Genomic DNA, 14,277 nt, shown 5'->3' on the forward strand with positions numbered 1-14,277 from the left:
TGCACACAGAATCTTACACACCTCTGCTCTTGGCATCTCCCCCTTACTTCTCCTAGGTTTTCCCAAACTACAGTCCACTCCTACAGAGAAGTTTCACCCAGACCACAATATGTTTAGTAATAATTAAAATAATTTCTTGTTCAAGCTATTTATTACAATTATAATTTTGTTCCATTGTACTAGCTGTTACAAGCCTGACCAACACCACACAGACACTTTCCTGCCATAAACTCTAGTTTCACTTTGACTATTTCCATTTCTCCCCACCTACAATTTCAAAGTTTCTCCTACATACAATCTCTGAAGTTTCTTTGACATCTCAATATTTAATATACTCTTGTGTTGTTTTTCAACTGGAAACCCCTCATCACCCCAATTTCATACTTTTTGCCCTTTATCAATACAATGACAATCCTTAACCATTTTTTTAAAGCATCCTCCAATGGATTCACCTCTCACTGTACACTTTTCAGCTATTGAATTGTAGATATAGCACCTTTGGATAGTTTTACCCTTTTTTTTTTATTCTTCAAGCAATGTACAGTAACAGACATGCATATTTTGTTTAACCATCACTTTCAGATCTAAAACTGTAATGAGGGTAAAAACATTCAATCCCTGGCTAGTTGCTGCACAGAGTTAAGGCAGTGTAGATGTTGCTCAACAATTTTATTCATAGAAATACCCAACTTTTATTCAACAACAAACAGCAACTAATTATTACAGTCACTATTCAGTTTCAAATTATCCTATTAATAGTTAAATTATTCAGTTTAAATACATACAAAAGTACATAAAAACATAGTGCCATAGAGCCCTAACCATAGATAATTATGCAACACAAATACTGACTATACGTTAACTTATATCAGTTAAATAACAAGAGTGTAAATGCAACAATTTAATGAATAAATAATGTAACATGACATGACAGATGAATACGGGTTTGGCAACTAGTATTATACATGGTCAAATACAAACAAGCAGCTTATTCAAAATAACATAGCACACCCTAATCTCAGTGTCACAATTCGATAAGGACCTGCGAAGCCCACATACAAATCTTCACAATGACATGGATGCACAGACCACACCAAAATAAATCAGGCTGACTATAACAGAGTCCCAAGCCTGCGTCCCTAAACAAGAAAAATATGCATTCCTTGAGACCTCCATTTACAATATTATATTAGTTATGAACTAACTTACCCAATACTGGGGAAGAAAACACAAAGAAACTCCAACAAAAGATCGCCATCAGCACAACCCCAACAGAGTCCAAGAAGCACTGACATCTACAAAGTGTGTCCTTAGAAATCTAGAGCGCACAAACCATTATGGTGCACAAAAGAGAAATATTACACAAGAAGCAACCCTAGATGTGCACGAAAGTCATCACGTAATTTTCTTTTTCTGATGTTATAGCATGTTTTGGTAGAAGATGTGCAAGGATTAAAAATTTGAATAATTCACATGATAAGCAGTAATTTAGTAGTTAAACCTATGACTTTTATTTAGAATGTAAAACCTCAGTTATGCAGAGACCAAAAACCAATATAATTATAACATTGTTTTTCAAATGATGAAATAAATTTAATAAATATAATTATATCTTGTTTTACAGGTAAAGTTTTTGACTCAACCAAAAGCATTGACAACTGTTTTTACCTAGCTGGTTCACTCACCATATTATCTGGTCTGCTCATGATTCCTATTATTTTTCTGCAAAAGAAAAGTGTAGGCCAGCTTCAAATGGATACATCCCATTTGACGGAACCCTTAAAACTGGATAAGACAAAAGTTTAGTTTCTTTGTGTTCTTTGAAGTCTTAACATTTACTGCATGTTTATTTTTGGTCAACACTAATGAGGAAATATACTCATCTTATTTCATCACATTTATAAGTAGGCTAAATAAAAGAGGAAAGCAACAATGTAAGCTCTGTTGGCTACATTCATGGTTTTATATTTGGCTTGAACTTTCTTTTCATGTGAACAATATTGAATTTGTCACATTGTCTATAGATTAAAAAATTACTATTTCAAGCATCTTTTTTTCTATGGTCTCCATGATGGAATGGCAAAGCCATTATTTTAGCATAGCCTTCTTTTAGAAAAAAAAACAACACAAAACTAGAATAGTGAAAGAAAAGCTATAATTTATACAGAATAACAGAGATTTTCTGTTAACATCACAACTTAATAAGCTGTGACTTGCTAGTTTGTTTTTTGTTGTTTATTGATAAAAGCTTTCCCATTTTAATGTTCAGTGATATTGCACAACACTTTCATCAGTGTTTTACCTTTGAAGAAGATTTTGTCTAAGCGATCAATGAGTTCTATTTTGTATTCTCTATTTCTGTTGTCCATATCTCACAGTTCCTTGTGAAGTAGGGCCATAGTTTGTTTTCCATCTTGTATCTAGCACATTGGTCATGTATCCAATGCTTGTCTGATGTGCAGTAAAAATATACAGACTTGTGCCATAGTCTCTTATGGTTTGGAAGGAAAGGCCAAATAATTTGTTACTCTACAACAGTGGTACTGGTACCCACTCTTGTTCAGCCTTAGGCCATATGACTGTCTAACATGCACATCCATTGCCACAATAACATTGTTGATTTCAATGGAACTGAGCCTCAGCTGTTTCATTGAAAACAGAAATATTGAAGGGGCTGTGTGTTTGGCACCTACAATAAATGTGCTTTCTATTTTGTACATATACCATTTGCTGCTCTGTAAAAAACAAAAAAAGTCATAGATTGTTGGAGAACTATTCAGGTTTTACATTACCATTACATGTATTCGTCTAAATGGCTGTGTTAAAATGCTACATGCAATGGTTTTTTAAATTGTTTTTGTAATATTTGTTCATTAATAAATATATTTTAATTTGCATTTTATGTTGTGAAAGAACTTTTTTTTTTTATATTTGTGCCTGCTTTATCATTCAGTCTCTCCTGTATTTTTTTCAACATTGGATTCAAAAGAATGAGTTAAAGGAAAATAACACATTTATTTTCTGACATTTTCATTGTTTCAATCTTAAAACTTGAAGATAGAATTAGTACCGATAATAAATAAATATTTTCTATTTATTTTTTTTAGTCATAGTAACTTTTGTTAGGCCCTTAAAGTTGTATTAGATTGTATTTTTTTTGCCACATTCAGATCCTTATCATATTTCATTTTGAAATACATCTTGTAATATTACTTTTCCCAAGTCTGTTTTTTTAAGAAAACAAAAGCTATTATATTGCTTTGAATTATTCTAAGTCTAATTTTGTTGTTTTTTTTATCATCATATCATATTTGAAAAGATGATTATAGCTTTGTCTGCTGATGTTTTGTTTTGCTAATAGTGACCATTCTCTATGATACAAAATAGGTAAAAAAAAAAAATATGTAAGAAACAAATCCTCTCAATGAAGAACACAGCAATTATGTAACATTACATTTCATTGGTTAGTCCATCTGCTACTAAACACACATTTCTTTGAAAGTTATTTTTCACAAATCCTGATACTAAATTTTCAAACAGATGTCATTCTTGTCACTGAATATTTCTTCTAGCATGTATTGGATTCAAGCTGTTGAAAAAGGGTCAGTTGGAGGCTAGCAAAAAAAATAAAATAATTGAGTCTATCAAATGATAGTTATAGTTGACTTGATATCATTTCTATATGAAAAACAAAAACTTTTAGCTGGCCATTCAAAAATAAAATCTTATCAATTCCTCAACAAATTGATAAGAGGTAATGAGCTATATTAGGAATTGAAATAACTGCTGACTTTAGGGGGGTGAGGGCTGCATCATTGAATTATAAAATTGAAACACATTTTAACACTAATCTTGCTAATTTAGAATAGAGGAACTACAAAAATTACTAGCATCGATGATATTCAAACACAGACTTGACAAAAATCACAGGGGGGAAAAGTATTGTTAAATGACTGGTCTATATAAAGAACCCTTAAACAAGTGTGGCATTAAGATATCTCAGTAACGTTTTTATTCCAATTTACTCTATATAATCTAGTCCTGTAGCAAGAGGAGCAACTTTTTTTGTTGCTGGTTTAAATCTAGAATTTATTTTGTCCCAAAATACAGCCTTGAATTACACAAAAAATTTGGTACCCCTTTTGAGAATTTTAGGTAATTCAATTTTTCCGTTACGTAAATAAATGGTGACTCAACTTAGTAACTTATGTTCAACAGAGTTAAATAGTAACAGAACTGGTTTTGGACATAAGTTCACCACTAACTTCATTTATTTATTTAGATAAAACGTGAATATAACTGGCAAGGAGAGCTAACTGCCTCATGCCTGGCTCTGGGTCTTGAATAGTGAGTCTACATGTTCTCCTTAAATCCTGTGCGGTTCAATGTTTCTAGACACTGGCATGCTAATTGAACAAGACTGTTGTTCAGTTTCTTATTAACATGTATTATTATGCAACTATAGTTTTATTAAATCATTATTTTTCCCTCTATCTCGCCCTGCTTTCCCTACCCCTTCCTCTGTATGTATTTATGTATGTATTAGAGGTGCACTGGATAGTACCTCCGGCTAAAAAGTACACCATTGTACCTACATTTCTATAAATATTATATTGCAGGTGGTTCCATTCATGTCTGTTATGTTTGTATTTTTTCAAAATATGTGTTTGAACTATATGAATATGCACCAAACATCTGTAATTACAAAGACAAGGCGTTTGAATTTTAAATAGAAATGAAAATGTTCACTATAAATGTACATACATAGTAGTGATGGCTGGCACATTTGTTTTTCAAACTTTGTTTGTCTTGACCTTTGAGTAGGTTAGTTCCCATGTTATAGGGCCTTGTGTAGGTCACTTGGACAAGACACAGAGAGGAACAACTACCACTCTTTGATTTGTTTACTCATTGAATTGAGTTCATGGATAGACTGTCGACCACATTAAGTCTGATGGATGGACGTAGGCCTGATCCAACATGTGAAGTCACACCTTATGAGGGAACTGAGTTTTACAATTCTTAAGCCATACCTCTACACTGGTAACCGGGTAATGAGTATGCTTACTAGGAGATAATCTTAATAAGGGGGCTGATTAAGCCAAACCTTGGGTACCTAGTTTGCTAATAGAGATGTCACCGAGGAGGCTGCACAAGTGCCTAAACAAGTATTAGAGAACGACGAATAAATGGGCCCAGTAACTCATTTGAATGTAGATAAAAGTATGTCGCTCAGATTGGAGTACCGTATTAGCACCTACTCTTGGTTTAGTCTATGGTAGTGACCATTTTAAAGCCTGAATGGATTAACACAACTTGCTAAGACAGCATATTGACACTGTCAAACGTTTCCAAACGTGTTAAGCTCGAATCTTACCCTTGCCTTGAGTGTCTTGATTTGATTCTTAATATTTGGGGAGTAACTCCTCGGTATTACTTACGATATGTACTTAACCACTATCAATAGGAGGACCAGGCCCTAGACTCCAGTACCAGAAGCGGTTGGTGGCCTTTAAAACACGAGCATTTTGATGAACTGAACTACATGATACACACTCTACAACCCAGATTACATAGGAGAGCTTAACATTAGTATATACATGTGCATTTTTCTACATGGACAAACAAGTTTCTCAGATTAGTTTGTAGTATTTGTTAATAAATGCTGATCAACTTTAATTCATCATTGAGTTTGGTGCTTCTGTAGCTATTGGTTTGTCTATAGGCTCCTAATAGAGTTCAAAACAATAAGGTGAACAATTACAACCCTAACGTACTGGTATGCTATTTAGAAGTGCTAAATGTTCAGTATATAGCCAGACATGGAGGGACGGTATCCGGCTTGGATCGGATATCAAAAAGTGCTATTTGGTGCACCTCTAATATATATATATTTAAGGTATTAGTATATCGGTATATTAATATATTGTATGTTTCATGACGATTTTGAATGAAGACAAATGGCATTGGTCCGTGATGTAAAATGATTTGATTGATATCAAAATTGCCCTTTAAAAAAATTTTGGATGAAAACAATCCATAGTGAATTAACAAATCTTTCCAATTTAACGTATAAATGTACATGGCTATCTAATTTAGAATGTATGAAATTAACTCAATCGCCCTTAGCTCCCGATTAGGTAGGAGGTTATCTTTACCAGTTGCCACTGTCAACATACATTTGTTATCGTTTGTACATAGCAAAACATCATTACTACTTGATTCATGATGACATTTTTCACCTTGTCTTGAAATCTTAATAAAGCATTTGTTTCATTACATAAAGACATGTATTAACACTAAGATTTGTAATTAGTTGTAGAAATGTTTGTGTGCCTATGTTAGAAGGACCGAGCTGAAAGTTTTTGTTGTATTTTGCATTTGAAGATCATTTATAACTATCTTGCCTTTTTTTTTTCAATTACTATTGTCCTTATAAAGAGCGTGACTGGCAAGTCCTCTTTAAGAAGCAATAAACTTTCCATTCTCTGTAATGCATTTTAGTTTCTAGTCAATGATTGATCATTGAAATCTTCAACTTACATCATAACCAAACTGTATTTGTAAAGCATATTAGTTTTTTTTTGTATATAAAATGTTGAAAAACAAAATTTAAAAAATAGGCCTATAGATCAAGTTTTTTTTTTTTTCTACCGGTACCCGGTACCCGTAATCCATTGGTCAAGGGACCTAGATGATTTTGTGATGGTTTTAAGTGCACAATTCTTGCTCAGAATTTATTTCAATGAAATTCTTTAGGTAGCTCCGTATAAACAAGCTTGATCTTAATGTCTATTCTGATTTTTTTAAAAAGTCAAATTGAACAAAAGACGCTAAAAACGACGAATCCAAGAGATTATACAGATATTCCTTTTACCTCCAATGCAGATTCGCAATCTGACCACCGCTTTTCGCAAAAAAAAACAAACAAAAAACGTAAGCTGTCTTAAAAAAAAAACTTTGTATTTTATTTTCAGTATTTCCCCAAAAAGCCGCAGTCTATAGAAAAAGCATTAAAAAATCACAAATTCCGGACTTTAATGCATTTTCTTTTTTTTTTTTTTCTAAGTCTACTTATTTTTACTATGCCAAACAAAATACCAAAATAAATGTAGAAAGAGGAACGGGAATGTGGCATTCGAATGGGGCCTTCGGAAAATGATTTTTCTCTAGGCCTGAAAGTGATGGTATGAAGAAAAGTATGCGGTGTCTAATACCGAACATTGTTTGTAAAAAAAAAAAAAAAAAAGTTCCCTTTCAGATGATGTAAAGATTATTTGTTTCTGTGGCCCATGGTTAACGAAGGTGTCATGTGGCCAGTACTAAACTTCAGGTATCCATTAGATCTGGGTGCACTCATAAGATCCCGAAATTAAAAATCCCAGAATTCGAACCCGGGTCCCCCGGTTCGGAAGCCAAGTGCTTTACCGCTTAGCCATCGCGCCTCCGAACATTGCTTGCTTTACGATTAAAGGTTGAAAAAAAAAAACAAGGAACCAAAACAGGAGGGGTCTGAAACCAATATAGATTGAGAAGCCGAAGAAAAGTCATAGAAAGTACATAGTTGACATCTTCCTATATATCATAGCAGCTGAGGAAAGTGGATCATTTCAATAATACCACTTTCAAAAAGCCTGTTGACATTAAAGGATAAACAGTTTTACTACGTGCTAAGTTGTTCCTATTCAGAGTTCTTGAAGATGATCAATTTGATATTTTCTTTTCTAATCTCTGCAGCCTCATCTATGTTTCTGTGAAATAAAACATTCTCCACCTATCTGTGACCTACCTAATTTGTCAGACTAAGCGCAGACAATGCCGTTGTCGACCAGTTCTATTTGAATCCCCGTAGGATATGCTCATATTAATATGTTTTCATTAAGATTTCAGTTACTTATGTTAAGACTGTTAAGATATAAATAAAGTTATACTCCAGGATCAATAATGCAAATAGCTGATACGTTATCAAGTGGTCAAGCTCAGACTATGACATGGTTATGAGAATTCATAGGATGGCTGCCTGGTCGTGCGGTTTGCGCTCTGGACTGTTGTTCGGATGTAACGACGGTCGAGGGTTCAAACCTTGCCCGCTCCCATCCCCCGTCGTCCTGCGGGAGGTTTGGACTAGTAGGTAAACCTGCCCGCTCCCATCCCCCGTCGTCCTGAGGGAGGTTTGGACTAGGGAGTAAACTCTGAAGGAACATCCGAAACATGTAAAACATTTTACAAAACATTTTAGTGCAACGACTCAGTTTCCCGGAAGGGATCAGAAGATTGCTGAAATTCGAGGGAAAACTGAATCTGATGATTAACTGAAACAATTAATCAATGATATCAGAGAAGGTTGACCAAAGTTAAACAATCAAGTGCATGTAGCAGTCAAAGTGTATTGGCCACTACAAGACATATAGGGAATGGAATAGTATTATTTGCAAAGCTTATATCAACTCTGTCTGGTAAAAAATGTGCACACGTGATTTCTCCTTCACCCAATCTCGGATCAAACTGAAAGTTCACTTATGTACCTGACAAAACAAGGATCAATAAAAAAAAAAAAAGTTAATTAACTATTGATAATTATATTGTTTGGTATCGAAAAAGGGAGAGAAATTGTAAATGTGGTGGTATAAGATGAATTAGTCCCCTTTATACTTTGCTTTAAAATTTGAAACGAACAATAGATAACTATAAAACCTTCTATTTTCATAAGCACTTCTCTAGTACAGCGAATACAGTGGCGAGTGTACCAGATCATGGGCGTAGCCAGGATTTTTTTTCGGGGGGGGGGGGGATTTTTTTCTCCCAAAGCAAAAAATGTGTGTGTGTGTGAACATAATTACATTCTGACCATTCATTATTCGGAAGAGGTTTATTATACCCAAGAATAAGTTCTTCCTGGAGTTAGTGAAAAAAAAAATAAACTCCCCGCCATTGCCAGCAAGATTATCTGGGAGAGCGATGTGAGCTCCTCCAGCGCGTGGCGGAGTCCCGCAGCCAAGCACTTTTTACGATATTGAAAGCCAACAAAATGCATATTCTGAGGAATCTACAAATATGCTATTAATAAGTTTTATTTCAAAAACTTTATGTGCTATTCTTACTGACGTAGATACCCCCGCCTCGTTCGGCGCATTGGGCGGCAAGCTGCTTTCACAAAAATCTGTCACTGGCAACGCATGAAGCCTCTTCCCACCTGCTCTGAGGACCTCCGTGAAAGTGTGGCGCCAAGTTGTACAAGGATGTCCCTGTTTGCGATTTCCTCGTAATAGCATCTATGTCATCGCAACTCTCAGTATGCGTAATTTATTTTGTCGGAGAACATATCCGCAAACCTCATGCGACGCTCTGTCACAACCTTACTAAGGGGTCGACTCCCAGTTCGGCAAAGGATTTCCTTGATTGAGACCCAATCTCTATAACTGACTCTTAAAATCCGTCTTAGCCATCTTTGTTGAGCCACATTTACTGTTTTTCAATTTCGGTAGATGTCTAATCACCGTACTTTATTGATGGAGCCCAGCCACTGGTAGAAATTTTCTAACCTCTCTTGGCTACGCTCTTGGAATGAGATGACTATAGTTTGCTTTAGATTTATATCGAAAAGGGAAGTTTCATCGTCACAATCATTCTTTGGGGAGAGGGGATTTAAATTAAAAAATCTGTGGAGTTTTAAAAAAAATTTTTTTATTCAAAACCCCCATAGCTACACTCATTGAATTAGTTTGCTTTAGAATAAAATTGAAAATAGATGTTTTCCACCTCAAAACTCTCTGTATGGGGGTATTTAAACTCAAAACCATCAGGAGGGGTTTTAAACTTTAAAGAAAAGTCTTCTGGGGGAGGGGGTTTAAACTCAAAACCCCCCTTGGCTTGGCTAAGCTGATAGCATTTTGAGAGTGTAATTTGCTTTATTTATATTGAAAAGGTATTTATTTTTTTAGCTTCAAACCCCGCTGAAGGGGGGTTCAAACTCAAAACCCATAGATTTTTGAGTGTGTAATTTGCTTTTTTTATATTGAAGAGGTATTTTTAGCTTCAAACCCCGCTGCAAAAAGGGAAGGGGGTTAAACTCAAAACCCCCTATGGCTACGATCATAGCATTTTGAGTGTGTAATTTATTTTTTTAATATTGAAGAGGTTTTTTTTTAGCTTCAAACCCCGCTGGAGGGGGTTTAAACTCAAAACCCCTCTTGGCTACGCTCATAGAGTCTGGTGACTGATGTATGGATAGTCTTAGATTAAAGAGGAGGTTTTATCATAAATTTCGGAGGGGGGGGGGGGGTTAAAATCAAAATCTTCCTTGGCTATGCTCTTGGAGTTTGGGTATTGCAGTATGCATTCTTTTTTTTTTTTTTTTGGTTTTGTTTTATAGAAGAGGGGATGTTTGACTGCGAAACCCCCTACAACTCAAAACCCCCTTGGCTGCGCTGGAGCAAGTGATGGATTAGTATTAAAATCTCACCTAAATTAAACAGAATCAAAGCAAAAAATCAGTCGCTAAATTACGATACCCACCCCCTAAGAGGGGATTTCATTTTGGGGGGGGGGGTGTTGAACCCCAAAACCCCACCCCCTGGCTACGCCCATGTACCAGATTGAGGAGGCTTTAGGAGCCAGAGCTTTTGTGTCCGAATCCAAGTCGTGCAATTTTTTAATTTAAAAAAAATAAATAAATGCCATTCAAAAGCGATAACATTTACCCAGATACCAGATACCCCCTTCTTTCTCCCCCACCCAACTGATCCAGACAAAATGATAGGATCATAGCGTATCGAGAAAGCTCAGCCTAAAAGCATGAAATGCGCTAAACAAAAACAATTGGTAAAAATATTTCTAATTGCACATATTTATTATTTTTATCTAGATACATTACACATTTAATTCCATGACTATTTTTCATCCTTGAACAGTTGTAATTTTCTTTCCTGACTAGCAGATACGCTCCTCTGCTTTTGTTGGGTAGCTAAAAGCTTAGAGCTTGTCAGTACAGAACAAAGTCAAGTGTCTCTTTTAACCGATAAAGCTAAAACTAATCCGCATTATCTAGATCATTTCATTCAATATCACCTGACCCTCAAATACCATTGCATTAAGTGTCGCACAGTCAAGTCAATGTAAATAGGAATGTTTCCATGTCTCACGTGTCATGTCAGTTGCAAAGTTACATTTTTCCTAACACAATGAATCATTGCTGAAATATTCACTTGACAAATGACTCGATACGTGGGGTAAAAACAACACCTTCAGAAAATTGGACCGCAACCTAGTCGAATCTTATGAATATAATTTTAAAAATGACATTTGTAAATAGTATTTATAAAATATAAAAAAAAAAATGTAAAAAAAAAATAATAACATTTTTATAAATTTATTTATTGAATTTCGCACTCAGGTGGCCACAACCCTCGCGGCAGCCCTGTCTGCAGTCATTCTCCCTCTAATGAGCCCATTTGTTAGGTTCAAAGTTATAGAGTTTTAAGTAACCCCATTGAGCCAAGCTCAAGAACCTGAAGTGTAATAATATGTTTGTTAAACCAAATACGAATTAAACAAACTACTAGAGTCTGCATGAGTCCAATCTGTGCACCTAATTCTGTGACTAAGGGGCTATAATAGAGTCGCCTAAGCAACCAGACTACACTGAACTAATCCAAACTAACGAACTAATAATAACGAAATCAATTTAGAAGGACGACAAAAATAATCTTTTGTTAAACGGCTCAAAAAATTATTAATAGAAAATAACAAAAAAAAATGAGCATTAAACCTCAACTACTAACTAACTTCTCTGCCCAAACCATGCCAATTCCAACAACTGTACCAACTAACTTCTCTGCCCAAACCATGCCAATCCCAACAACTGTACCAACTAACTTCTCTGCCCAAACCATGCCAATCCCAACAACTGTACCAACTAACTTCTCTGCCCAAACCATGCCAATCCCAACAACTGTACCAACTAACTTCTCTGCCCAAACCATGCCAATCCCAACAACTGTACCAACTAACTTCTCTGCCCAAACCATGCCAATCCCAACAACTGTACCAACTAACTTCTCTGCCCAAACCATGCCAATTCCAACAACTGTACCACCTAACTTCTCTGCCCAAACCATGCCAATCCCAACAACTGTACCAACTAACTTCTCTGCCCAAACCATGCCAATCCCAACAACTGTATCAACTAACTTCTCTGCCCAAACCATGCCAATCCCAACAACTGTACCAACTCAAATCTAACTAAACACTAAGCTCTAAATGGCACAGCAATCTAATAGAAACTAAAAGGCTAATACATGCAAACTACGCAGGAATTATCGCCCGAGAAATTAATTTTAAAAATAATATCATAAGCATACATGATTTATGGTAAATACGTAGTGACCGAGCCTCGCTCGTTGGAAGGAAAGTTTGATGTTTATCCGAACTTAGTTTGGAAACATTTTTGTAATGACGAAATCGAGCAACAAAACGAACAAGACAATTCCCTTTCTGAATACTAAACAAACAAGACTATGCCCTTTCTGGATACTAAACCAACAAGACAATTCCCTTTCTGGATACTAAACAAACAAGACTATGCCCTTTCTGGATACTAAACCAACAAGACTATGCCCTTTCTGGATACTAAACCAACAAGACAATTCCCTTTCTGGATACTAAACAAACAAGACTATGCCCTTTCTGGATACTAAACCAACAAGACTATGCCCTTTCTGGATACTAAACCAACAAGACAATTCCCTTTCTGGATACTAAACAAACAAGACTATGCCCTTTCTGGATACTAAACCAACAAGACTATGCCCTTTCAGAATACTAAACCAACAAGACAATTCCCTTTCAGAATACTAAACCAACAAGACAATTCCCTTTCTGGATACTAAACCAACAAGACAATTCCCTTTCTGGATACTAAACAAACAAGACTATGCCCTTTCTGGATACTAAACCAACAAGACTATGCCCTTTCAGAATACTAAACCAACAAGACAATTCCCTTTCAGAATACTAAACCAACAAGACAATTCCCTTTCTGGATACTAAACCAACAAGACAATTCCCTTTCTGGATACTAAACAAACAAGACTATGCCCTTTCTGAATACTAAACGAACAAGACTATGCCCTTTCAGAATACAAAGAGTTGAACATGTTGCTAATTCTTTGTTTCACAAAACTGTTGAAAGATGCGCTCTTTTTTTGGGCATGAGTTTGTATTTTATATGATGTACAGTTTTTATAATGAGAGTTGATGGATGATAATGATGACTGAAATTGTGGGCTCCATTTTCTCAGGCTTTAAAGCACAAAGGTTTGATATCAAGAATACCCTATTCTCCTAGATGAATTGCCTTACTAATCGGACGAGCTTCATTGGTTCAAAGCTACAGGTGCCAGCCATTAAAAGAAGAGTAGCACAACTTTTCACAATGCCTGAAGTGTACGGTAGGAAATATCATAAACTTGCTTTACAGAATTGTTTACAAAAATAATTGTTGACATAAAAGTAGGGGGGGGGGGGGGGTTTCTGATAAAAAAATAATGTAACAACTTGACTGGACACATTACTACGATGGTGAAAGTAAACTGCATACAAACTCTCTATTGATTCTGAACGCCTTCACAACTACTTTAGTCAACGTTATAGAAGACACATCTCTTGTCAGTAGGTCTGCCACTTGCCCTTTTACTGTCTGTTCATGGCCTAGTCGAAACTATTTGGCATTTAGCTTGGTACATTCACAGCTGTCAATCATTTTAAATATCCAATTGAAAAAAAAAAAAAAAAACATGAGAGAAATTTTATTTCAAAACTATAGTTTATTGTTGATAGAGTTAGCAACATACAAACAATTTGATACTCATTGCGAATTTCGGGAAAACAAACAAAATAGAAGTTAAAAACAATAATTAAAAAACTGGAATCTTGTCTCGTCGTACATGTGACAGATCATCATCTAAAAGCAGCAGGATCTAAATGGGAAAAGTCCAAATGTATAAGTTCTTCTCAGAATCGAGTTGGAAAGCTGGATGCTTTTAGGTTTTCAATATTTTAAAATAGAATTAAAATAATTAAAGAATGTATAATCTATTGCCACATTATTACTATTGCTCTACTTAGAATTAGCTATAGGCCTATTAAACAATTTTCAACGGGTTTCACAGTCAAATACTTTGCTAAGCCGCCTAAGCTTCTTAATTACTTAAAGTCTATCTACAGAAACATTAGCAATATTGATAAGGTTAAATTTTATAGCTTAGAATTTAATTAATG

At 35.3% G+C, this 14,277-nt stretch overlaps 3 protein-coding genes across 5 annotated transcripts in view; 1 reads left to right on the forward strand and 2 right to left on the reverse strand.

Moving 5' to 3' along the window:
• LOC106064073 (uncharacterized) overlaps positions 1 to 6,494 on the forward strand; it is a 30,446-nt gene extending 23,952 nt beyond the window's left edge. For both annotated transcript variants that reach the window (XM_013222568.2, XM_013222570.2), the window contains exon 8: positions 1,625 to 6,494. In XM_013222568.2, coding sequence (XP_013078022.1) covers positions 1,625 to 1,806 — 182 coding nt within the window. In that variant the 3' untranslated portion in view covers positions 1,807 to 6,494. The remainder of the gene's footprint in view (positions 1 to 1,624) is intronic.
• Positions 6,495 to 11,768: 5,274 nt separating this feature from the next.
• Positions 11,769 to 12,206, reverse strand: LOC129922931 (uncharacterized). Its single transcript, XM_056011180.1, has one exon. It carries the CDS (start codon positions 12,204 to 12,206, stop codon positions 11,769 to 11,771), a length of 438 nt encoding a protein of 145 aa, XP_055867155.1.
• Positions 12,207 to 13,803: 1,597 nt separating this feature from the next.
• The window catches only part of LOC106064074 (SID1 transmembrane family member 1-like), a 44,920-nt gene continuing 44,446 nt past the window's right edge, over positions 13,804 to 14,277 (reverse strand). For both annotated transcript variants that reach the window (XM_056010244.1, XM_056010245.1), the window contains one exon: positions 13,804 to 13,976. In XM_056010244.1, the coding sequence (XP_055866219.1) occupies positions 13,914 to 13,976 (63 nt within the window). In that variant the 3' untranslated portion in view covers positions 13,804 to 13,913. The remainder of the gene's footprint in view (positions 13,977 to 14,277) is intronic.

Source organism: Biomphalaria glabrata, chromosome 14 (genome assembly GCF_947242115.1).
Source record: "Biomphalaria glabrata chromosome 14, xgBioGlab47.1, whole genome shotgun sequence".
Taxonomy (NCBI): domain Eukaryota; kingdom Metazoa; phylum Mollusca; class Gastropoda; family Planorbidae; genus Biomphalaria; species Biomphalaria glabrata.